Here is a 25,376-nt window from a genome sequence, read left to right as displayed (position 1 = left end):
GTTGGATTATCACAGCACTGAGGATGTTGATCATAGCATTACTTGTCAATGGAATGTTAAAAATAACCTCTAAATAGTCCAAGAAAATGTGTGCATGAGCTCAGCGACATTTCTACAAAATAAGAGCATGAATGATGCGGGTAATCTCTTTTTTACTACAAAATGTACTTGAAAATCAACTGCAATCTAAAAGGTGTCAAAGTGCCGTCTACTTTTAGAGAGTCTTACTTGACTGATAATTCTGTTTGACGGGGGGAGTCTTCTAATGCTTAAAAGAACGTTTAAATGAGATGAAAGTATTTCATGCCGTCATTCCTCCATTCATTTTGTTTTCTTTTTGCATGGCTACAGTTTTTATTTTAGATCAGCCCAAATGTGATTTGAAATAAAGGTTTTTCCTTCTCGTACCCAGAGGGGCCGTGTTTGGGAATGTGTGTTCCTGTACCACATTTGATTTTCCTGATAAAAAAACAGATGTCAGAGGTGAGAGGTCACAGGTCTTGTTCGTGCATTTGCTGCTGCATCTTCTGAAGCATCTGCTGAATCCTTTTCAGCTGCAGAGCAGATGAGAGCAACGCAAAGCAGAGAAGGATGAGAGGCAGCTTATGTAAGCTCACATACACATACAGGTCCTCAACTCACAACAACATCCACGTTACGTAATCCACTGTTCTACATAACCCACATCCAGAGGTTCTCCCCCACTCACTTCTTCGTCTTTCTTTTTGATGAGCTTCTCCGTCTCCACATCTGCTGTGGGCAGCGGCAGGATTGGAATGGGGCTCTCGACTCGTTTACCTGCGTTCATTTTACTGCAGCGGAAAAAACACAACACCTTGTCAGAGGGTGGACAGACGCAGTAAACTGTGAACACGGTGCACTGAAAACGCCTCACAGATGCATTCACAGACCCTTTGACATCTGATTTTTCAGTGAGCTGTGAAAAAAAAACTGAATTAACATAAGTATTCATTTTCACATTTTCATTGTGATGTGACACATAAATGTTCCAATCTTGTATGTGTGTACGTGTGCCCGCCTATAATGTAATGTGTAATATGCAACATGCAATGTAATATTTAATCTGTAACATAATATATAATATGTGGCGTAATATGTAGAGGAATGTGTTGTGTAATATACAGTGTATTATGTAGAATGAAATAGGCAATATGGAGAGTATTGTGCAAAAATATGTAAAATAAAATACGCAAAGTAATACGTAATATGAAGTATGTCATGTAATATGTAATAAGTAGTGTTATATGTAAGATGTTGTGTAATATTCAAACATATTACATGCTGTTGTATGAAAAAGATGCAAGCAAAGGTCATGGAGAGGATTTGTGGTTCGGAAACTGATCTGTGCACAAAGGATGAGGACACGTACACATGGAATCAGACCATCAATGATAACACTTGATGTTGCCATGATAACCCCCAACACGTGTGTGTTAAAACTGGACTGTCCAATACTCAGAACAATCGGAAAGTCCAAGGGCCTCAGTGAAGATCTAAGAAGGAGAATTGTACATTTACACAAGTTGGTAAGGTCTCTTGGAGCCATTTCTAAACAACCGCAGATTCCAGGATCAGCAGATCAAACAACTGTACGTTAAGTACAAGTCAGTCGGATGTGTCACCACTTTGACAAGGTCTGGAATAAGAGCCAAACTGAAGAGCCAAACTGCCTTCAGATGAGAGGAAACTGTTAGGATGTTAAGGAATGACCCAGGAACCAGCGCCATGAACTGGAAACTGCTGGAACACCAGCGTCACTGTCCATAACAAAACATCACCATGGACTGAGGGGGTGCTGACCAAGAAAGAAGCCCCTGCTCCAAAATCGACACCTTCAAGCTACACTGAAATTTGCAGCTGCCCACATAGACAAGGTTCTATGGTTGGATGAGATAAAGATAGCCCTATCTGGCCACAATAACAAAGGGTATGTTTCAAACCTAAGAACACTGTACCAACTGTTGTGCATCGTGGTGGTACCATCATGCATCTTGTTAATGATGCAAGTGTGATGAAAGCCAGCAGGAGTCGCTGTGCAATAGTAGCCAGTAAACCTCACTCCCCAACAGCTTACAGGACCCTCTGGCCACAGGGCCACAGCCTGGGTTTTGGCCTTCTGGTTAGAGTGTCCACCTCCCACACTGGAGATTGTGAGTTCGTGTCCCGAGTGGGTGGAGTCAACACAACAACACAATGCAGAATTTGAGAGTCCAAGCTGCTACATATGGTGTACAATCATTCCCCCCTGACAAAAGAACAGTCCAAAGACATCACTAAAAGCCCAAAATTACCATAACATTCATGTGTAAGAAGATAATAGCTTAAAGGAGTGTGTCCTCTTTATCTTGTTGTGTGGGCCGCCAGAAGAGGAGGTACTGCAGGCCCACCACCAGAGGGCACCCTGCCTGAAGTGCGGGCTTCAGGCACGAGAGAGCGCTGCCGCCACAGACACAGCCGGGGGTGACAGCTGTCACTCATTATCTCATGACAGCTGTCATCCATCTACACTTCATCATTCCACTCCATAAAAACCGGACGTCATCTCCACCTCGTTGCCGAGATATCATCTACCTGTGAAGGTAATATTCTCAGCCTTAACACTAAACTGTGTCTTAGTCTGAACTCTTTTTGCAGCAGCTTTCCTGTGGTGTTCCCTATCTGAGAGATTGGCGTTTGGTGTGATCAGTGACGGCTTCGCTTCACACCCCAACCAGATAAGTGGTTAGACAGGAGCTGCACGAGTGTGTGTTAGAGGTGGAGGTGGAATTCCCACCATTGTTGTTACTGGGTGTGCTCGCACCCACATATGACTGTTTTTGCTCCTTGCCAGCAGTACCAGATCCGACACTTGGAGATGGTGGCCACCTGGGGACTCGGAACTTGGCGGCTCCAGTATTCTCCAGGTTCGGTGGCGGAGGAAATCGTGTGGTTCCGGTTCTTCTCAGGACAGACGTCTTCTATCCTCGAGCCTGCCCACACGTCACCTTTGTGGATTGACTGTTTGCTCAAATTCTGTAATCCTCTGTGTTTTTGTTTTGCTCTTTCACAACAGTAAAGTGTTCATATTCGACTCTTTCATTGTCCGATCATTTGCGCCCCCTGTTGTGGGTCTGTGTCACTACACTTTCCCAACATATCTCTTTGAATGTGCACATTTAACATTCATCATCATCATCATCATGTTCAACCACTTATCCGGGATCGGGTTGCGGGGGCAACAGCTCTAGCAGGGGACCCCAAACTTCCCTTTCATGGGCCACATTAACCACCTCTGACTGGGGGATCCCGAGGCGTTCCCAGGACAGTGTCAAGATATAATGTCTCTGCCTAGTCCTGGGTCTTCCCCAGGGTCCCCACCCTAGGGATGTGCCCGGGGGCATCCTTATTGGATGCCCGAACCACCTCACCTGGCTCCTTTCAACGCGAAGGAGCAGCGGCTCTACTCCAAGCTCCCCACAGATGACCGATCTTCTCACCTTATCTCTAAGGGAGACACCAGCCACCCTCCTAAGGAAGCAAATTTTGGCCGCTTGTACATGCAATCTAGTTCTTTCAGTCATGACCCAACCCTCATGACCATAGGTGAGAGTAGGAACAAAGATTGACCAGTAGATCGAGAGCTTCGCCTTTTGGCTCAGCTCCCTTTTCCTCAAAAAAGTATGGTACAGCGATTGTAACACTGCCACTGCTACATCGGTCCTCCGGCCAATCACACGCTCCATTGTCCCCTCACTCGTGAACAAGACCCAGAGGTACTTGAACTCCTTCGCTTGGGGCAAGACCTCATTCCCTACCCGGAGTAGGCAATCCATCGGTTTTCTGCTGAGAACCATGGACTCAGATTTAGAGGTGCTGATCCTCATCCCAGCCGCTTCACACTCGGCTGTGAACTGATCCAGTAAATGTTGGAGGTCACAAGCTGATGAAGCTAACAGGACCACATCATCTGCAAAAAACGGTGATGAGACCCTGAGCCCACCAAACTGAAGACCCTCCTCCCCCTGACTACACCTCGATATCCTATCTATGAATATCACAAACAGGATTGGCGATAAGGCGCAGCCCTGGTGGAGGCAAACCCCCACCAGAAACGAGTCTGACTTACTGCTGAGAACCCAAACACAGCTGTCACTTTGAGAGTACAAAGATTGGATGGCCCTGAGAAGAGACCCCTCACTCCATACTCCTGCAGCACCTCCCACAGTATCTCCCGGGGTACCCGATCATACGCCTTCTCCAAGTCCCTAAAACACATGTAGACTGGATGGACATATTCCCAGGCCCCTTCCAGGATCCTTGTGAGAGTGAAGAGCTGGTCGGACAACCATTGTTTCTCTTCAATCAGAGGTTTGACTATTGGCTGAACCCTCCTTTCCATTTAACATTCAGTTGCTACAAAACTGTTCACGAGCTTCACGTGACTTGTAGGTTTTTAAACTCCTGTAAGGTGTAAGTAATGAATCCAAAAACAAGATTGATAAATCCAACATATTGGCAACTGAATTCTTTCCTCACTCGTACCTGGTCATGATCTGGATGCACTGAGCTCTGTAGTTCTCGTAATGGCAGTCACTGGTGATGTCCTTCAGGTCATGCATGTGAGTTCTTATCAACATGGTCCTCAGCTTCACAAAGTCACAGTGGGACGGGTTCTCCACTGCATAACAAACACAGGATAGGGCAGGGCACTTTTGGAAAGCAAACACCAAAAGGGCGATGCAGCTTTAGAATAAAAGCGATGATTGATGGGGTAGAAAAAATGCTTTGTTACCCTCCACGATGCCCCAAGGGTAGAGCCTCCCTCTCACTCTCTGACTTCTGGCCTCAATCACCGTGTTGCTGCCAATCACTGCAAACGGGGTGCTGTCCTGAATCACAAAATCGTCTTTTAACGTCAACATCAGGAACAAGGGCCTCCATGACTCAGCTTTGTTCAAGCTAACCTTCAGCTGTTTATCCTGCTGCCTGAACTCCTCATCCTCATCAGAGTCGCACTCAGGGAACTGATAGATCTTTATCCCGTACTTATCGATTTCCTCCCTCAGCTGCAAAGACAGAAACATTAAAGACAACAGAAATCATCTGAACTTAGGAGTCCACAAGATACACACATGGCCTCCCAGTTAGCATTAGAATAGAATATTTATTGTCATTGTAACATGTACAACGAAATTAAAAATGCTGGACCAGTCAGTGCAACATGCAACAACATTCAGATCATATAAAACTACAAGACTCTAAAACTAAAAGTATAAAAGCTTAAAAAATATAATATCTATAAATAAATAATACCAACCAGCAAACACTCAACCAAACATTCAACATTAATTGCACAATCCCTTAGTCGGACTAGCAGCAGTATTATATTTCATTACTGAGTGTGGTTACTGATGTGGGGTAAAAGTTGTCTCTGAATCTGTTTGTCCTTGTTTTGACTGATCTATACGGTCTGCCTGATGGTAACCATTCAAACAGGGAGTGACCAGGGTGTGAGGTGTCTTTTATAATGTTCTTGACTTTTTTGAGACAGCAGTAACGGTGCCGTTCTTCCAGAGTGAGGAGAGGGCAGCCGATGATCTTCTGGGCTGTGTTGATGACCCTGTGGAGTGTTTTTCTCTGAGACACTGTGCAGCTGGTGGACCAGACACATATACAATATGTCAGAATGCTCTCTATGGACTAGAGGTGGGCAGCTCGATCCTAATATCGATACCAACGCTGGTACTGATACTGAACGATCCTCGTGTAAAAAGATCGATACTCAAACTTTTTTCTCTCCCGCACGCACTGACTGCTGCGCACACAGATTCATCAAAGTCTACTCTCTGTCTGTAAGAGCAGCGCTGTGCTGTGTCACACAACATGGAGCAGTGCACCCTTGTATTGTGGTTTGTCAGCCCTCGACCCCAGGAGAGTTTGTTTTAAGTTGTGTTGAGTGATATTTTTTTAAACAAAAATGTTGGTTGTCATAATAAAGTATTTTGTTGTATTTTGTACAGTGTTTGGCGAAATTCTATCCTAGGTCTTTTGGATCCTTTGGATCCATGAAGCTTAAATATGAAAAAGTATCGGTATCGATATCGGCAATGCTGGGCGTGTATTTACTTGGTATCGGATCAATACCAAAATTCCCAGTATCGCCCACCTCTATTATGGAGCACTGGTAAAAGGACACCAGCAGTCTCTGTGTGATGTTTTTTTCTGAGCACCCTCAGAAAGTGCAGTCACTGCTGGGCCTTTTTCAGCAGCTCAGAGGTGTTCACGCTCCAGGACACATTCTCCTCAATGTGGACTCCCAGGAAGCGGAAGTCTGCCACCCTCTCCACACAGTCCCCGCTGATAATGGTGTAATGGCTGTTTTTTTCTCCTCCTGAAGTCTATTATCAGCTCCTTGGTTTTTGAGCTGTTGAGGACCAGGTTATTCTCCCTGCACCACCCTAATTGGTGCTGCACCTCATTCCTGTAGGCAGACTCATCCCCTCCGGAGATGTGGCCCACCACTGTGGTGTTGTCTGCAAACTTGACAATTGTGTTACTGTGGTGGGCGGGGGTGCAGTCATAGGTGTAGAGGGTGTAGAGCAGGGGGCTCAGCACACAGCCCTGTGGGGCGCCGGTGCTGAGGCTGAGGGCCATAGATGTGTGGTGGCTTAATCTCTGGCTGCGTCCAGACAGGAAGCTGTATATCCACATGCAGATGGAGTGTTGGGGACCCAGGTCCCCCAGTTTGTCCATCAGTTTGTGAGGGAGGATGGTGTTGAATGCAGAGCTGTAGTAGACAAAGAGGAGCTGCACATAGCTTCCCTGCTGCTCCAGGTGGGACAGTGCAGCATGGAGGACTGTGGCTACAGCATCCTCTATTGATCTATTTGGTCTATATGCAAACTGGTGGGGGTCGAAACTGTGGGCCAGGAGTGATGTGATGTGGCCCCTGACCAGTTTCTCAAAACATTTCATTACCACTGGAGTGAGTGCAACTGGCCGGTAGGCATTAAGGCTGGAGATGTAAGGCTTCTTGGGCAGGGGGATTATAGTGGAGGACTTCAATCGGGATGGGACAGTGGACTGGGACAGGGACTGATTAAAAATCCTGGTGAAGACTCTAGCCAGCTGGTCTGCGCAGTTCCTCAGCACCCGTCCTGAGATGCCATCAGGTCCAGCAGCGTTTCTCGGGTCGACGGCCCGCAGTGTGCGTCTGACCTCATGCTCCTCCACTATGAGGGTAGAGCTGCTGTGGACCATAGGGTGTAGTGTAGCTGCCTCCAGTGGCTCCACCTCAAAACGGGCAAAGAAGAGGTTCAGCTCCTCTGCCAGTCTTGAGCAGTTCCAGGGTTGGTCCTGTAGTTGGTGAGATGCAGGACACCCTGCTACACCTGCCTGCTGTTACTGCTGGCCAGGTGGTCTTCAATTTTCTTCCTGTAGTTCAACCTGGCTTCTTTGATGCCTCTCTTCAGGTCAGCTCGGGCCCAGCTGTAGAGAGTCCTGTTGCCAGACCTGAAGGCGGTGTTCCTCTCCCTCAGTCCCTGAGTCATCCAGGGGTTTTGGTTGGGGTAGACCCGGATGCGTTTATCCACTGTAACAATGTCTGCGCAGTTCTTAATGTAACACAGAACACTGTCTGCAAACACCTCCAGGTCTGTATGTTCGAAAACATCCTACTTGGTCCTGTCAAAGCAGTCCTGGAGCTGCTGAGAGGCACCCTCTGGCCAGGTCTTTACAGTTTTTGTGGTGGTAAGAACAGTTTTCCTGAGGGACGCATATGCAGGGATTAAAAGCACAGACATGTGATAGACCTTGTCCAATGTGTTAGCTCCTCTCATAGCACACTTAACATGCTGATGGAACTTGGGGAGCACTGTTTTCAAGTCCGCATGGCTAAAGTCCCCTGCTATGATGTGCACAGCATCATGATATGTGTTCTGCTGACTGTTAATGCTGCCATGTAAATACCCGATAGCCAAGTTAGCATTAGCATCCGGTGGTCTGTAGGCAGCAGTAATCATGACCACAGTGAACTCTCTCGGGAGATAAATGGGCCTGCATTTAACAGTCACATTCTCCAGGTCCGGGAAGCAGTGACTGTCTACAGTTACTGCATTTGCACACCAGTTGTTACTGTACACACAGAGCCCCAGCAGTTAGCATTAACCTTTAGCAGCATATCATTGCCCGGAACGTTATAGCGCCACTGTCAGGAAAACAAAATGGAGATTTTGAGATAAAAGCTAAAACTGTTATGGCTAAAAATAATTATTTTGAGAAAAAACTGTCATTGAGTTAGCTCCCTTCAAGCTAGCTTGGGCATAAAGCTGCCAACTAATTGGGCAGGACGACTTCAACGAGAGGAGGCAGATAAAATAATGACTTCTCAGTGATTTATTTATTTTTGTCCAGTCCAAATGCAGCATCTATGGGATTAAAATTGGGAACTTTAACTTTCTTAATATGAAATAAGACTATCTACTATCGGCCAATAGTCGAGCTTCGGATTGAAGAGGAACAATGCAGGTATCGTCCTGGTCGTGAAACAACTGACCAGCTCTTCACTCTCACAAGGATCCTGGGAGTATGCCCATCTAGTCTACATGTGTTTTGTGGACTTGGAGAAGGTGTATGATCGGGTACCCCGGGAGATACTGTGGGATGTGCTGTGGGAGTATGGAGTGAGGGGGTCCCTTCTCAGGGCCATCCAATCTCTGTACTGGCAAAGCGAGAGCTGTGTTCGGGTTCTTGGGAGTAAGTCGGACTCGTTTCCGGTGGGGGTTGGCCTCCGCCAGGGGTGCGCCTTGTCACCAATCCTGTTTGTGATATTCATGGACAGGATATCGAGGGGTATTCAGGGGGAGCAGGGTCTTCAGTTTGGTGAGCTCAGGGTCTCATCACTGCTTTGTTGCAGATGATGTGGTCCTGTTGGCTTCATCGGCCAGTGGCCTCCAACACTCACTGGATCAGTTCACAGCCAAGTGTGAAGCAGCTGGGATGAGGATCAGCACCTCTAAGTCTGAGGCCATGGTTCTCAGCAGGAAACCGATGGATTGCCTATTCCTGGTAGTTTTCTTCTGTCAGTGTCCATTGATACTCGTGTACTTCCTTTTCAGAAAAGCTTGGAAAATGGGACTTCTTACATACAATGCAACTGTCAAAAGTGAGGCTCAATTTAATATCACAAAGGTTATTAAAAAAGGGTGGGGGGAACTTGTCCTTTTAAGATGAATCCCATTAGCACGATGAGTTGGTCCACTGGATCTTCATGGTTAACTCCATCCCACAATCTGAGCAGTAATGCTACAGCTACATGTGCAAACACCAACTTGTTAATTGTTACCATTACAATATGAGTATAATGTTGTATTTCTGGCGAGATCTTACCCTGTCCTTGAGTTTCTTTATCTCACTGGGTGTGAGACAATCTGCCTTGGCAATAAGTGGAATCACGTTAACCTTATCCTGAAGGGTCTTCATGAACTCTATGTCGATTGGACGAAGCCTACCAGAAGGCATGAAGATTACTGAACATTGCCATATGTACATATGTCCGTACCTAAACCTGTGTGTAGTACTGTTACCCATGTCCAAATGGAGGTATAAAGTAGAGGCAGCAGTGCACTCTGTTGTCCTGTATGTTCTTCCTGTTGAGTCCACTCTCATCTCTGAAGTACTGTTCAAACTGCTGATTGATGTAGTCCGTCACTGTCCGCCAGCTACAAGACATAAACATGTAAATAGGAACTAATATTGTAAAATATAAATAAAGAGTGTGTACATTTATCTTGAATGAGTGCATTTGTCCACCACCGCTCAAAGTACTCCAGCTTGCAGATCAGGTTCAGGAGGTAGAACCCTGTGGTGAGTGATACCGGACCAGCCTCCATCCTCATGAAGTGTGAACATGCTTACAGTGACTGGAGTGTCGATACAGCCACTGAGCCATGCTGACAGAAAAACCCCTGATGTACATTTCGACGGTGGAAGGAAACACCCGCAAAGTCCACAGACACACAGGCACTGGGCTTTTTGGGATTGAACACACAACCATCTTTCTGTGAGGTCACACCATAAACCACTGTACCACAAATGATCCATGAAGTTACATAAGTGGCTTTTTTTCCTTGTAATATGAAAAAAATACTGCACTGTCACGTATGACCAAAAGATGGCCTCATCTACATGTGTGACAGGCTGCTCCTGGATACTGATCTGAATGACGTACTGTCTGATCCATACTCCAGAGCAGAAGGTTGTGGTAATGCATCATTAAGCTGAATGCCAACTGAGAGAAAGAAGAAGATCTGAACAAGGAAATGCTGGGTCTTAGAGAGTGAGTGGAATTCATAAACCATGTTCTCAAACTGAAAGACTACAATCCTGAATAAAGATACAGAATAAACTTCAAACACAGTTTGGTAATGCTGTGGATCTAGTTGAGGAAGACCTTATGACATTTAGATGACTAAAACTAAAACAATTTGAATGACTAAATTATGACTAAAACTAAATTACATTGTCATCAAGACAATGACAAAGTAAGATACAGACCGAATGATCTGCACAGTCACAATGCTCCGATACAGAAAAAGCAACTATCAATTGGGATCATTTGGTCTCTATCTTTGGTATAAATTTTTATGGTCCTGCACGCCTTTTTACGTGTTTTGGATGTGCGTGTCTTTATTGCATTACTATGACTAAAAGTAATCCAAAATATGTTGTCAAAATTAACTAGTTGTTGGCTTTGTGGAAGTTCAGTTTTCTGTTCTGTTAATGTTATCGTGTTCGATAATTTGTAGTTTTGTTTTTAAAAAGTTGTGTTTTTGGTTATTTTAAAGTGTATTCTGATTTGTACATGTTTTTTTGGGGGGGGGGGGTTTGTTTTTCCGATTATCCTTCCATTTTTTCAACACTCTAACTCCAATTAATGGACACGGGAGCCTATCCCAGCAGTCATAGGGTGTGAGGTGGGATACACCCTGGACAGGACACCAGTCTGTGGCAGGGTCACATACAGACAAACAAACACATTCACACTTGCATGCACACCTAAGGACTATTTAAAGTTTCCAATCCACTTTGGATGGGGGAGGAAGCCGGAGCACCTAGACGGAACCCACGCAGACATGGAGAGAAGAGGCAAACTCCACACAGAAAGGTCACAGGTGGGAATTGATCCAGTGACCTTCTTGCTGTGAGGTAACAGTGCTAACCACTAAGTCATTGTGCCGCCTTTTTAAGGTTATATTTTTGTTATTAATTATCGGGCTGCAGCTATTGATTATTTTAGTAATCGAGTATTCTATCAATTATTCAGGAGATTATTCGAGTAATTGTATAAAAAGTACTTTGCGTTTTTAAACAACATCAATAGTCCAGGGTTCTCCCAAAGCAATGGCACAATGTCGATGCGCCAGTGTGGACATTTTGCTGAAATGGTGATGGCTGTGGCTTTCTGTTTGTTTTTTTTCCCATCCATCCATCCATCCATCCATCCATCCATTTTCTTCCGCTTTATCCAGAGTCGGGTCGCGGGGGCAGCAGCTCAAGCAAAGCCGCCCAGACCTCCCGATCCACACACACCTCCCCCAGCTCCTCCGGGAGAACCCCAAGGCGTTCCCAAGCCAGCCGAGAGATGTAGTCCCTCCAGCGTGTCCTGGGTCTTCTCCGGGACCTCCTCCCAATGGGACATGCCTGGAACACCTCTCCAGCGAGGTGTCCAGGGGGCATCCGGAAAAGATGCCCAAGCCACCTCAACTGACTCCTTTCGACGTGGAGGAGCAGTGGCTCGACTCCGAGCTCCTCCTTTTTTTTCCCCCACCTTGTAAAATGTAACCATTTTTGAGTTTTTTTTTTAAAGGTTGGTGAACTGGGTCCCTGCGTTAAATTTTTTTTACCCCTCTTTCTCTGCGATTTTGCAGATGCATTTGAGCTGGAGGTTGAACATGCAAGCCTTGCAGTCAGTTTTTTTTTTTATTATTTCATTAAAGTTACAGTGTTTGTGAAGCGCTGTTTCCAAAAAAAGTGAAACACTCAGTGCGAGTCTGAGCAAAACACAGAAGAAAGAGTGAACTTCTGCTGTTTGTCAGTGTGGCCGGGGAAGGAGCTGTGACTTGCCCAGTGTGAGGGGAGTGCTGAGATCCCCTCACACTGGGCAGAGAGAGACAGCAGCCAGCCGCCGGGCGAGTCACTCCCCATGTAGAGACACACTGCTTCACTTTAAATGCGCAGTCAGTCTATTTCAGATGATCAGCGTGGACCGTCTTTCTCTTAAAAGGCTTTATTTTACTCTGTGTGTCAAGTTGGAAAACGATAGCTTTTGGATTAGCCTTTACACGGTTTATGGGCATGCTCTAGTCTTCTGTTTTTTCTGGGGACGTTACAGCGCCACACACAGGCCTGGCATATGTACTACAACGTTAAACGAAGCTTCGAGGCACAGAATCTGCATCTAACATTTTTTGTAATCGAATTATTCGAGTTACTCAACTAATCATTTCAGCCCCAACTAATTATGATAATGTAATTTCTTGCACTTCAAGGACACAGCAGCAGTACCAGACATCCCTGAGACCTGGCTGGGATTCACTGCTCACAAGGGTTATGGGGTCTCATTTACCAAGAGGTGTGAATGTGAGAGTGACTAGCGACTAGTGTCCTGTGTCCGGCGTGTACTCCAGTGATGAGTACCCTGCCTCTTGCACAGTGCATGCTGGGATACAGCTACAGTCCCACACCTCCCTCAGCAGGAAGGCTGGACAGCTTCCAAAGCTGTTTTATTGATAATCTAAGTCTCAGGGTATTAATCAGACACACTCAAAAAATGGCTCTTTGGATGAACTCAATTGAACTATGTACAGGATTTCCATCTAATAAATATACGAGGTCTGTTAGAAAAGTATCTGACCTTTTTATTTTTTTCAAAAACCTGATGGATTTGAATCACATGTGCTTGCATGAGCCAACCTTGAACCTTCGTGTGAATGCGTGAGTTTTTTCACGCCTGTCGATTGCGTCATTTGCTTGTAAGCAGCCTTTGTGTGAGGATGGGTGGAGTCTCTCGTCATTTTTTCTTTGCAAGGAAAATGGCAGAACGACTGGAGCAGCGCGACTACATCAAATTTTGCTAGAAACTGGGCAACAGCCAGGTGGAAACCATTCGGATTATTCAGACGGCTTTCGGTGATGATACTATGAGCATCGCACAGATTAAGGAGCAGTACAACCCATTTAAAAACGTCCGCACAAAGGTGGAGAGCGAGCCACGCTCTGGGCGGCCATCAACATGTTGAAATGACCAGATCATTTCCAAAGTGAACGTTGTGGTGATGTGGGACCATCGTGTGATTATCCGAGAAATTGCAGAAGAGGTGGACATAAGCACTTTTTCGGCACATTCCACTGTGACAGAAGATTTTGCCATGAAAAGAGTTGCACAAAGCTGATGGCGCAGCAAAAGTGCCACCGTGTTGAAGCCTCACAGGACATGTTGGTACATGCTCACCTCTTCCACAATTTCTCGGATAGTCACACGACTGAAAAGCCACCGAAAGCTGTCTGAATCTTCCAAATGGTGGAACTCAAATAAAACACATCCATGCAAAATAATGTAATTTAACTGAGTTGGGACTACATATATTTATTAGATAGAATCCAATCCAATGAGTCGGTTTTTTGAGTGTATCACACAAACAAATGACTCATTGGATGAACTCAATTCAATTATGTGCAGGATTTCCATCTAATAAATATATGTAGCCCCAACTCAAATAAAACACATCCATGCAAGATAATGTAATTTAATTGAGTTGGGACTACATATATTTATTAGATGGAATCCAATCCAATATGACTCATTGGATGAACTCAATTGAATTATGGGCAGGATTTCCATCTAATAAATATATGTAGTCCCAACTAAATTAAATTAAATTACCTTGCATGGATGTGCTTTATTTGAGTTTGGCCTACATATATTTATTAGATGGAAATCCTGCTCATAATTGAATTGGGTTCATCCAATACAGCAGTTTTTTTGAGTGCACTCACCACTCAGTGTTGTTGACGGCGTCTCCAAAGCCGGGAGTGTCTACAATGGTCAGTTTCAGCTTCACGCCTTTCTCCTCAATGTCCACTGTGTGCTTCGTGATCTCCACCGTCTGAATGATGCGCTCTTTAGGGAAAAGGATTCCAACAGTTAAAACAAGTCTGTGTCCTTAACAGTTCCGTCATAAATTTTTGCACATGATCAGCTCTCTGACTCACCTTCTGCATTGAGCAGCTTTCTGTCTTTGTGAAGATCCGTGAGGAACAAGCTGTTCACCAAGGTTGACTTTCCCAGACCACACTCACCTGGATCACACACACACACACACATTTTCATAGAGGATTGTAGTCTCTGAAACTGATTCATTCCCTCCACCAAGGATGTAATGTTTTTGCCGCTTTGTTTGGTGTTTTTGTCTGTTAGCAGAATAACTCAGAATGTAACAAACACATTTCAATGAGATTTGGTGAGCAAATAGATAATGTCCTGGGAAATAAGTGATTCAATTTTAAAGACGATCCAGAAGATAATCTGGAACTGAGATCCAGAAGAATGTTTGGTACATATCAACAACTAACTCAAGGTGTAATGGAAGGATTTCACTGAAATGTGGGGAGCAGCTGAATAATGTTCTAGACTATGAGGGATTTTATTTTGAATGTGATCTGGAACATATTTTGGATTTGGGAAACTCTGCGTCCACTTTTTCAGCGTTAAATTGACACTTTGAAAATGTGAATATTTTAACACTCACTGAGAGTTATTTCAATGCTGTCAGAGATTTCTTTAACGCAAATGAAGATATAAATTAGGGTGTGGTCAGTTTAGCTCTGATGAGCGGATGAACTCTGGTTATAATGACTTGACTCCGCCTCCCCGTATAAAACAGCAGCTTTAGTCTCTGTCTGTTGCCTATATCTTTTTGGAAACAGTCCTGTGCATGTTGATCTGGCAACATGATTACAGACACACAGACAGACAGACAGAGTGCACTGATCTTGATCTAGTTTTTTCTTTGGACAAACATGTATAATTGAGAGAAGTGCCTCTAATTTTAGGTTCAGCCTGATGTGTGACAGCACTTGACACAGCTGGTGATATTAAAACAAAACACATGCAAAGGAGGTCACACAGTGTCCAATCTGCTTTTATCAAACATGTTCAGAGTTTCACGACAGACATCCTCAAAGTCTCCAAATTCTCACTGTGCATTTTGAAATCCTCCTGCTACTCTATTTAGACTCAAAAAGGCGTGTTTTGTGTCGTATGTCACACAGGCCCATATCTGGACTCCTGCTTATTCTGTCCACAGCAGGAGAGCTGAGTGGGACAAGGAGATGGACCAAACTACTCCAAAAACCAATCACCTCTAGATATCTATTCAAGTAATACTTCCTACAGAGTATGATCTATCTAGGCTTCTTGGGTTGATGGTTGGATCCCAAGTGCAGGACTAGCAGACTGAAAAACTCCTCACTCAGGGGGGAGGAGGAGTAACAGGAAGACAGAGGACGGGAAGGAGAGGAACACTAGTAGCCAGTAAACCAGCAGCGATCAGTATGTCTGGTATTTATATTTGTGTATTTGTATATAATATCTGCAAATTTTTTTTTTTTTTTTTCACTTTTGATACTCTGTGTGCTGCTGGAACCTCAATTTCCCTGAGGGAGTCTTCCCAAGGGATTAATAAAGTTCTATCTAATAATGTCTTATCTGGTTGTTGAGATATATTACAACCCCAATTCCAATGAAGTTGGGACATTGTGTAATATGTAAATAAAAACAGAATACAATAATTTGCAAATCCTCTTCAACCTACATTCAACAGAATACACCACAAAGACAATATATTTAATGTTCAAACTGATAAACTTTATTGTTTTTGTGCAAATATTTGCTCATTTTGAAATGGATACCTGCAACACATTTCAAAAAAGCTGGGACAGGGGCAACAAAAGACTGGGAAAGTGGATAAATGCTCAAAGAACACCTGTTTGGAACACTGCACAGGTGAACAGGTTAATTGGAAACAGGTGAGTGTCATGATTGGGTATAAAAGGAGCATCCCCAAAAGGCTCAGCTGTTCACAAGCAAAGATGAGGCGAGGATCACCACTTTGTGAACAAATGTGTGAAAAAAATAGTCCAACAGTTTAAGAACAATGTTTCTCAACATTCAATTGCAAAGAATTTAGGGATTCCATCATCTACAGTCCATAATATAATCAGAAGATTCAGAGAATCTGGAAACTTTCTATATGTAAGCAGCAAGGCCGAAAACCAACTCTGAATGCCCGTGACCTTCGATCCCTCAGGAGGCACTGCATTAAAAACCAACATCACTGTGTAAAGGATCTTACCGCGTGGGCTCAGGAACACTTCAGAAAACTATTGTCAGTTAACACAGTTTGTCACTACATCTACAAGTGCAAGTTAAAACTCTACCATGCAAAGCGAAAGCCATACATCAACAACATCCAGAAACGCCACTGCCTTCCCTGGGCCCGAGCTCATTTGAAATGGACAGACGCAAAGTGGAAAAGTGTGCTGTGGTCTGATGAGTCCACATTTCAAATTGTTTCTGGAAATCATGGACGTCATGCCCTCTGGACAAAAGAGGAAAAAGACCATCCAGATTGTTACCGGCACAAAGTTCAAAAGCCAGCATCTGTGATGGTATGGGGGTGTGTTAATGCCCATGGCATGGGCAACTTACACATCTGTGATGGCACCATCAGCCACATATTCCATCCACATAATTATACAGTAAACATCATTAATGACTCTCATAAACAAGAACTGTGTGCACATGTTTGAATCTATTGTTGATCTTCTCTAATCCACACAGGGTCAAATTGTACATGTACACACGTGCTGTACAATCATTGCACCCTGACAAAAGAACAGTTCAAAGACATCATTAAAAGCTCAAAACTACCGTGATGTTCATGCCCACGATGAGTGTGTGTAAATGTCCGACCACAATTAAGTAAAGCAATAAACCACAGGTTGTACCCAACCAGGATTTGCCTTCAGGTTTGACTCCGTGCAGTGAAAGCCTAGATGGAAGTCATACTGTTCACTGACAAAACACGAGCATACGCAACATTTTCATACAACACATTAAGTACATGAACGCAAACTCTCACCTGCCACCATAAGGGTGAAGTCAAATCCTTTTTTTACTGATTTTCTGTGCAGCTGGTTCGGGAGGGTCGCAAATCCAACGTACTCCTTCTCCTGCAAACAAACGTGCACAAAAGTGTAACGTCAGTCACACACAGCTTCATGCCTGTTCAGTCAGGTGGACCTGCACCCACAGCTTGTTTTTGTTGATCAAATCAGAGTAATAGGTCCACTTTGTAGCCAGCAGTGCATTCTTATAGTATAAGATAGCATCACACCACGCAAGGTGGAATACTTCTAATTTTGAACAACGCCATTTCCGTTCTAGACCTCTAGTCTTAAGCTTGAGGTCACGCAAGTAACCAATGAACCAAGGTGACTGTTTGGGGGGCATGGTTTATTTTATCTTTATTATCTATTAAGTACATTCCTTAATAACATTCATTCTATTGTCCTGAATACATGGAATATTTTATTATGTACATTCGTTAATAGCATTCATTTTTATGTGAAATACCATTATTATGTACATTAGTTAATAACATTCATTTTATTGTCCTGAATACATGGAATATCTTTATTATGTACATTCCTTAATAACATTCAATTTATTGTCCTGAATACATGGAATATCTTTACCTCCACCAAGGAGGTTATGTTTTTGGTCGCATTTGTTTGTCTGTCTGTCTGTTTGTCAACAGGATAACTCAAAAAGTTTTGAACGGATTTTGATGAAATTTGTGGAGTGGTTGGAAATGACAAGAGGAACAAGTGATTAAATTTTACTGGTGATCCGGATCATGATCCGGATCCAGGAATTTTTTTTAAAGGATTCTTCACCATTGCGGGATAGTGGGAATTTTGACATTCTAGTTTCTAACTCCACAAAAACAAGGCAGAAAGGCTTGAAAAAAATTAGGGTGTAACATAGTCAAATGTTCTATCAAGTTTAAGTTTGGTGATGATCGGATCCGGATTCCGGATCTGGTGATCCAGAATATGCAAAAATATAGGGAAAATAGAAAATGTGTCAGTGTGAGGTGACAAATGAAGCTAGAGATGCACAACTAACACCAAATTGTAGCTGAATCTGTACTGATTCAGTAAGGTGTCATCAGATTTGATGTAACTTCAAATGTTATGGAGCTAGATCCAGAAGAAAACTGCCATTACCGAAAAATCGTTTTTATACAATAACCTTTGAACTAATAAAGACATAAAAGTGATTCCAAGTTCTAGTGGTATGTTTTCATGGTCAAGGATGTCAAATATAAAGGAAAGAAAAGTGTATGTATCATCGTTTTAGTTGTAACACTGAATTGTTGAATAGATCACTGTGACAAGGAGGGAATCTCTTTAGGGTCAGTGACCCTATGGCCTTGTTTAGAGAAGTGTTTCATAAATGTTAAAAAATTCATATATTTGCAGTTTAGTTGAATAATAAATTGAATTTTGTCTGTTATTTGTTTTTGTCTATAAGCACATGCAATATCAATATCAGTGCTCAGATGACAGTAGCTTCTGGGAAAGGTGCAAGTTGCAATAAACTGTGATGCCAAGCGCTAAGGATACATGCTATCCAATTCACAGCAGATGAAACTTTTTTTAACTACTGAGCAAACATCATTGTTAGACTTTTTTAGGTTCAATAATCCCACAGCGTGTAGATGTTATGGCGTCAGTGACCCCATGGCCTTGGCGGAGGTTTGCACTCTCTGAGTGCTTCTAGTTATTATGTACATTCCTTAATAACATTTTTTATTGTCCTGAATACATGGAATATCTTTATTATGTACATTCCTTAATAACATTCATTTTATTGTCCTGAATACATGGAATATTTTATTATGTACATCCGTTATAGCATTCATTTTCTTGTCTGGAATACATGGAATATCTTTATTATGTACATTAGATCATAACATTTATGTCACTGTCCACAATATGTGGAATATCTTTATTATGTACATTCCTTAATAGCATTAATTTTATAGTCCTGAATACGAGGAATATCTTTATTATGTACATTAGTTAATAACATTCATTTTGTTGTCCGGAATATGTGGAATACCTTTATTATGTACATTAGTTAATAGCATTCATTTTATTGTCCGGAATACGTGGAATATCTTTATTATGTACACTCATTAATAGCATTCATCTTATTGTCCGGAATACGTGGAATACCTTTATTATGTACATTCATTAATAACATTCATTTTGTTGTCCGGAATACGTGGTATACCTTTATTATGTACACTCATTAATAGCATTCATCTTATTGTCCGGAATACGTGGAATACCTTTATTATGTACACTCATTAATAGCATTCATCTTATTGTCCGGAATACGTGGAATACCTTTATTATGTACACTCATTAATAGCATTCATCTTATTGTCCGGAATACGTGGAATACCTTTATTATGTACATTCATTAATAACATTCATTTTGTTGTCCGGAATACGTGGAATACCTTTATTATGTACATTCATTAATAACATTCATTTTGTTGTCCGGAATACGTGGTATACCTTTATTATGTACATTCATTAATAACATTCATTTTGTTGTCCGGAATACGTGGAATACCTTTATTATGTACATTCATTAATAACATACATTTTATTGTCCGCAATATGTGGAATACCTTTATCATGTATGTTCGTTAATAACATTCATTTTATTGTCTGGAATATGTGAAATACTTTGGAGTCATTCCATATGAAATCATCCAAAATAAGAGGAAATCCCAGTTTTATAGTTTTAGAATTGCCTGGTTTTGATATATTTTGTAGCCAGTGTTGAGAGAAGAAGAATGGTTTTGGCGGCAGCTCAATATCTTGTTTCGTTTAGACTCTATAGGGGTTTGAAAAAGGGGGCGTGTCCGTGTTAACCCTCTGTGTTCAGTTTGTGACCATGTTTACTTGGCCATAAATCAAAAACTAGAAAAGATATTAACTTGATATTTTCAGAATTTGTTTATTCTGTCTTAACGTTTATGTAAAATGTACAGTTGAATAAATTGACCCCCTGGGGGCCATGCAATTAATTACCAAAAAATGGAATTTGGATAAAATGTACTGAAAGTGTGCTGAATTTGATGTGCATTTAACCTTATTTGCCTTGTCATGTGAAAAATGCTCTTTGGCATGTTGGTAGTACTAATGTTAGGCTTCCTTGAAATGCAAAGAACAACACCACAATGTCTTTAGATTTTGCCCAAAATGAACCCTTTTCCGGCTATTTTTACCAAATATGTTCCTTTGGCGCCCCCTTTTGGGCATGTGGGCATCTTTTGATTTTTGTTTTGTTGGTCTCAAATGAAAGGTCTTCATTGGAACTTCAAATTAAACCTGGTACCAACATCTAACAAAGAGGCCTGATGGGAAAACACGTGCCCTCTTTATTGGTAATCTTCAGGTTTCAGCTTAATCAAAATGTACATGAAAATGTACATAAATGTACAGGAAATATATGACAGTCTATACGATAGCCATTCTGAAATCCATCCAGCATGTATATACATACATTGCTACATTATAAACAATGTCTGTATCACTGAATAAACAAAGCACAGCAACTAACGTGTAGCGAGCTGTACATAAGCTATGCCCATGCATGGGCTAACTTAAGTTCATGCAAAGGTGGTTATTAATCATATGAATGGAATTGGTGTTTTTAAGAATGATCCCTGTCACAAGCAAACCTATGCATGGTGAGTCTGAAGTCAACATTAAGGACAAATTCCATTCACCTCAAACAGAGAGAAAAGAAAAAAAGCAGAATCAAGCATCAGAAAGACAAATACAGTGTAATTTGTCAGCATTAAGCAACAAGAAAAACAGAAGAAATACTAAGGTGATGAGATGTAATGAAAATGTTTTTACGCAGTTTTACATGTTTTGAAAAATGCGATTTTTAGCCATTTTTAAGGCTTAAACGAGTGTGTAGCACAGAAGTCCGCTGGTTCACACAACAGAATTACACTTTAACACTTCCATGACTGTTGTGTTTTCATGTGAAGATGACCTTATTACAAGTTGTTTCAAAGCTCTGCAGAGCTCTGGTATCTTTTATGTTTTGGAACAGCCTCAGCACTGCAGATGTGCAACAATTAAAATTGGTTTCCAAATGAATGGTTCTTTAATCTGGTGGCCCGCCAGGCCAGCACCATTACAGGGGAACCAGTGATGTTCAGGTAAAGCATGTGGAGCCTGTGCGGGATGTGCATTACAACACACATCCACAGATGGAGAGAGATGAAGAATGTAAGTGAAGTGGAGCATCACAGAGGCACGAAGCAGCCAGATGGCCTGTGATTGTGCACCAGCACAGCAGCAGCAGACTCGTCCAATCACAGCAAAACGCTCAAGTAGCCTCCAGTAGCCCGACAACTTCAGGAATGATTAAAGAGTGTGTCTGTGGGGGTGGGAAGTGTGTGCATATATGCCTTTCTCTTTGGTTTTGCTTCCATATTTCCTCTTCCAGGAGCCATGCCCACACACACACTGACACACCGACACACAAACACAGCGAAGCAGACGGATGGCGAGCTGCGTCTCAGTCTGTCCACCGTGCTGACTCACCCACAAACTGTCATTTTCCATCAAGAAAATGCCAGACTGTGAAGCCGAGTAAATGAGAGTCTTTTCTTCACAGTCGTACTTCCCAAACTGTTTTGCTCTGCGGACAAACACACAAACCTAACACTCTGTCAGTCATTACACAGCTGCACCCACTTCTGATTCCCGTGCCCCTTGAATTCACCAGTCAGTGCTCAGGACCTATTTTGACAGCAGACCAATGATGGCTCCTGAAGAATTTCTCAGGGGAGGGCAATTGGTGCAATGATGGCTAAGGTAAGCCATTTAGTAATTAACATACAGCTAAGCAGACAATTTGTTACATCATATTGTGCAAATCAGTCATCACATCATGTAGCAGTACCACTAGTAACCACAAGACTGGTGGACATCATTTGACTGTAAATGTCTTATTGGATTAATTTAAACCCTACAGGCTCTACAATGACTGAACTATGGACATCAATATCTCTGCAGTCACTTATCAGAAAGTCCTCAAACAGGACTTGAATTTGAGTTTTTTTTTGGTCACGTTTGGTCACAAACCCTAGTTCAAGTCTTACACCAAGCCATTTTTTATGAAGTTACCCTTCTTAAGAACTGTCTGCTTTTATCCAGTATTAAACTCTTACTATGTTTACAGTTATCCTTTATACTGGATTTTGCAACCTCATTAATTTTACATGGGTCTTTATTTTACATGAGCCACAATGGAAATAAGCATTTAAACTTTACTGTCATATCAAAAGGCATTCAACTTAAACAGTATTTATGGAGTAAATTACATAACTAGTCATGCCATAGCTTTTAAAGTTGCATTTTTTTTTCTGTGATTTGAAAGCATACACCTTTTTAGGGCATTTTTATACATATTTTCTACACTAAAATTCTACTATGACAGGAATCCAGACTAACATTATTATTATTATTATTTTTATTTTATGAGAAGAACTGCAGCTGCTTACTGAAAATATTCAGCGCACAAGCAGACCATGTAGGAACAACTTAAATTGACCTGCAATGCAATATTGGGATTCCCCCCATTTTAACTGTATTACTGATGTTTTGTAATGAATACAGAAATTACAATATGCTGTTTTACGATCACAATGTCACACTTGATTTGAAATGGTGCGTCTGATTTTTTAATCCTCGACCTCAGAGACTTGACAAAAAAACATGCTCAAAGGCCTACAAATGTACTCAGTTGCCAGTTTATTAGGTACACCTAGTGAACTCTAATTCAGCCCTGCAGCAAATCCCCCTTCATGAAGAAGTGAAAGTGCGCCTTCTTAAGGATCCACACCACCAGCCGTCAGTGGTAGATAGTTGTCTAAAACTTCTCTGCATTTGTATTACCTGACTCCACCAACTGTTAAAGTTTATACAAATGGCATTGTAAACATTAATCTCAGAACCAGCAACTATTTTCTATGTAAAAACAAAACAAAAAAACAAGAAGTGCATTGTCTGCACTAACCTACAGCACGCTGGGCAAACTGTTGATTAGGTCACCATTGACAAGTGACACTTTTTGGCAGAAGGGTTTTATAAAGTACATTTCAGTAATTTTGATGTTTGATCTTTGACTCCAAAACCAAGAGGCTTCTTGGGGTCATTGTGCCAAACATATACGCCACGTTTGGTGACAATCAGGCAGTTAGGAAAGGAGTTATAGCACTCACAAGATTTTTTTTACAAAATACACTCTAGTGACCTTGATCTTTGACTTTTTGATCCTAAAAACCAATAGACGTCTTGGGGTCACTATGCATAATGCACATACCAAATGTGGTGACAACTGGACCATCACGACTGAAGTTACCTCACTCACAAGTGAACCGCTGCATGACTGAATGAACGGCCGACTCCCCACACATATGTAGTGACATTTAGCCTACCAGTTACACAGTGGGAGGAAAAAAGACAGAAGAAGAATGCTATCTAGTGGGCTTGGGGGGAAAAATACACCAAATGCTTCATGAGTACTCTTTATTTTGCCATCAAGACCTGTCACCTGCTGCAGCAGATACTGTAGATGGTTACAATGAAGACACTGGAGAGGTGGTGATGTCCTGGTTGTCTGCCTGGGTGGCTCCCAAACTTTATACCTCAGCCAGATGTGGATCCTCGTGTTTACGAGTGGATCCAAACCACCCCCAGATCAGGTGTATTGGATCCAGGTTGTGTGGAACTATTTTCTTTCAGCCATCTTTGTTTCGGTTGGCACGTAATATGAATTTGTCATCTGCTCACACCAACACAAACAAAATGTCAGACTTATCAACCTCCCAGATACCGCCTGAAAATTATGATTTCTAATCTTGTTTTTACATATAATTTCTGAGGTATAAAAAAACAAAACACGCAATATGACCGGATCTACTTTGTTGGGGATGGTGGACGGATACGAACGGATCACTTTCACCTCCGGCTTTTCGAAAATGAATAATCTTGTTTAAAAAACAAAACACGCAATATGACTGGATATACTTTGTTGGGGATAGCGGACAGATACAGACGGATCACCTTCGCCTCTGGCTTTTCTAAAACTAATAATCTTGTTTAACATATCAGTTTCAGTCACGGCTGAGGTATAAAAACAAAACACCCCTCATCTGGGAAGCAATGTGAGTAGATGATCCAGTTTGGTGGGGATGATGGATCCGCCATCCCCACCGAACTGGATCATCTACTCACACTGCTCCCCAGATGAGGGGTATTTTGTCATTTGACGTGACCTGTTACTGTTACTGATTTTCAGTGATGGTCTGCACAGCCTGACTTGGTTGGATTCACTCACTCACACACTCTCTCACTCACTCATCCACTCAAATGCATTTTTGCTGCTGAGTCCTACACTGACACCAGCAGAAGGAATAAATGAATGAAGAAATGTGGAAATACTTATATACACAAATGAGTAAATACATGTAAAAATAAAAAAATAAACACATGCAAAAATAAATAGAGAAATGGACAAACGGCCCAAATAACAGTTGATGTATGGTCATGCAGAATCAGCTCTCACCTCTCCATCATCTGGAGGAGTCCACAGTCCAGCCACGAAGCCAGAAGTGGAGACACACACACACACACACACACACGGGTTAATCCACGCCTCACCAGCTGGTAAGTGTCAGGAGTGAGTTAGAGGATCTTACCTGGTCGCGGCGGGCGGCTTTTCAACCTGCTGTTCGCCGTCATCTTGGACACAAACGCTCCGAAATTAATGAAAGGGGCGGGGCCAGATCACCACTGGCCCTTTAAAAGACAGAAAATACTTACAATTATTTCAGCTTTTTCGAAAGGAACCCGTTTAACCACACTGTAACCATTTGTATTCATATATATTTATTTTTAAAGGCTGCTTTTCAGCCCGTTTATTGTGTCGAAGTGGCTGCAGTTTAGGAGGCAGCCAGATGGTGGCGGTATAGCTCTGCTTTGTTTTTTTTTATCTTGCCACGTTTGGAGAATCAGTGATGTTGACGTGATTAATTCAGAGTTAAATCGACTGGCGAAAGAATATTTCAGCAATTTTGCGTTTAATATATAATGCAAATATATATAATGCAATGTTGTGTTTTTATTGTATTAGTAATATTATAAGA

At 42.3% G+C, this 25,376-nt stretch overlaps 1 protein-coding gene across 1 annotated transcript; it reads right to left on the bottom strand.

Annotated features, from left to right (window-relative positions):
• Nucleotides 1–417: 417 nt before the first annotated feature.
• Nucleotides 418–24,987, bottom strand: sept5b (septin 5b). The gene is made up of 12 exons (XM_034193076.1): nt 24,930–24,987; nt 24,797–24,807; nt 17,202–17,292; nt 14,272–14,358; nt 14,056–14,179; nt 9,585–9,719; nt 9,388–9,505; nt 4,965–5,066; nt 4,793–4,889; nt 4,543–4,678; nt 710–812; nt 418–554 (listed from the first exon to the last, which is right to left on the bottom strand). The coding sequence occupies exons 1-12, from the start codon at nt 24,970–24,972 to the stop codon at nt 492–494; spliced, it is 1,110 nt and encodes a 369-aa protein (XP_034048967.1). The 5' UTR covers nt 24,973–24,987; the 3' UTR covers nt 418–491.
• Nucleotides 24,988–25,376: the final 389 nt, after the last annotated feature.

The sequence above is a fragment of the Thalassophryne amazonica genome, chromosome 17 (genome assembly GCF_902500255.1).
Source record: "Thalassophryne amazonica chromosome 17, fThaAma1.1, whole genome shotgun sequence".
NCBI lineage: Eukaryota > Metazoa > Chordata > Actinopteri > Batrachoidiformes > Batrachoididae > Thalassophryne > Thalassophryne amazonica.
This window is presented reverse-complemented; position numbering and strand designations above follow the sequence as displayed.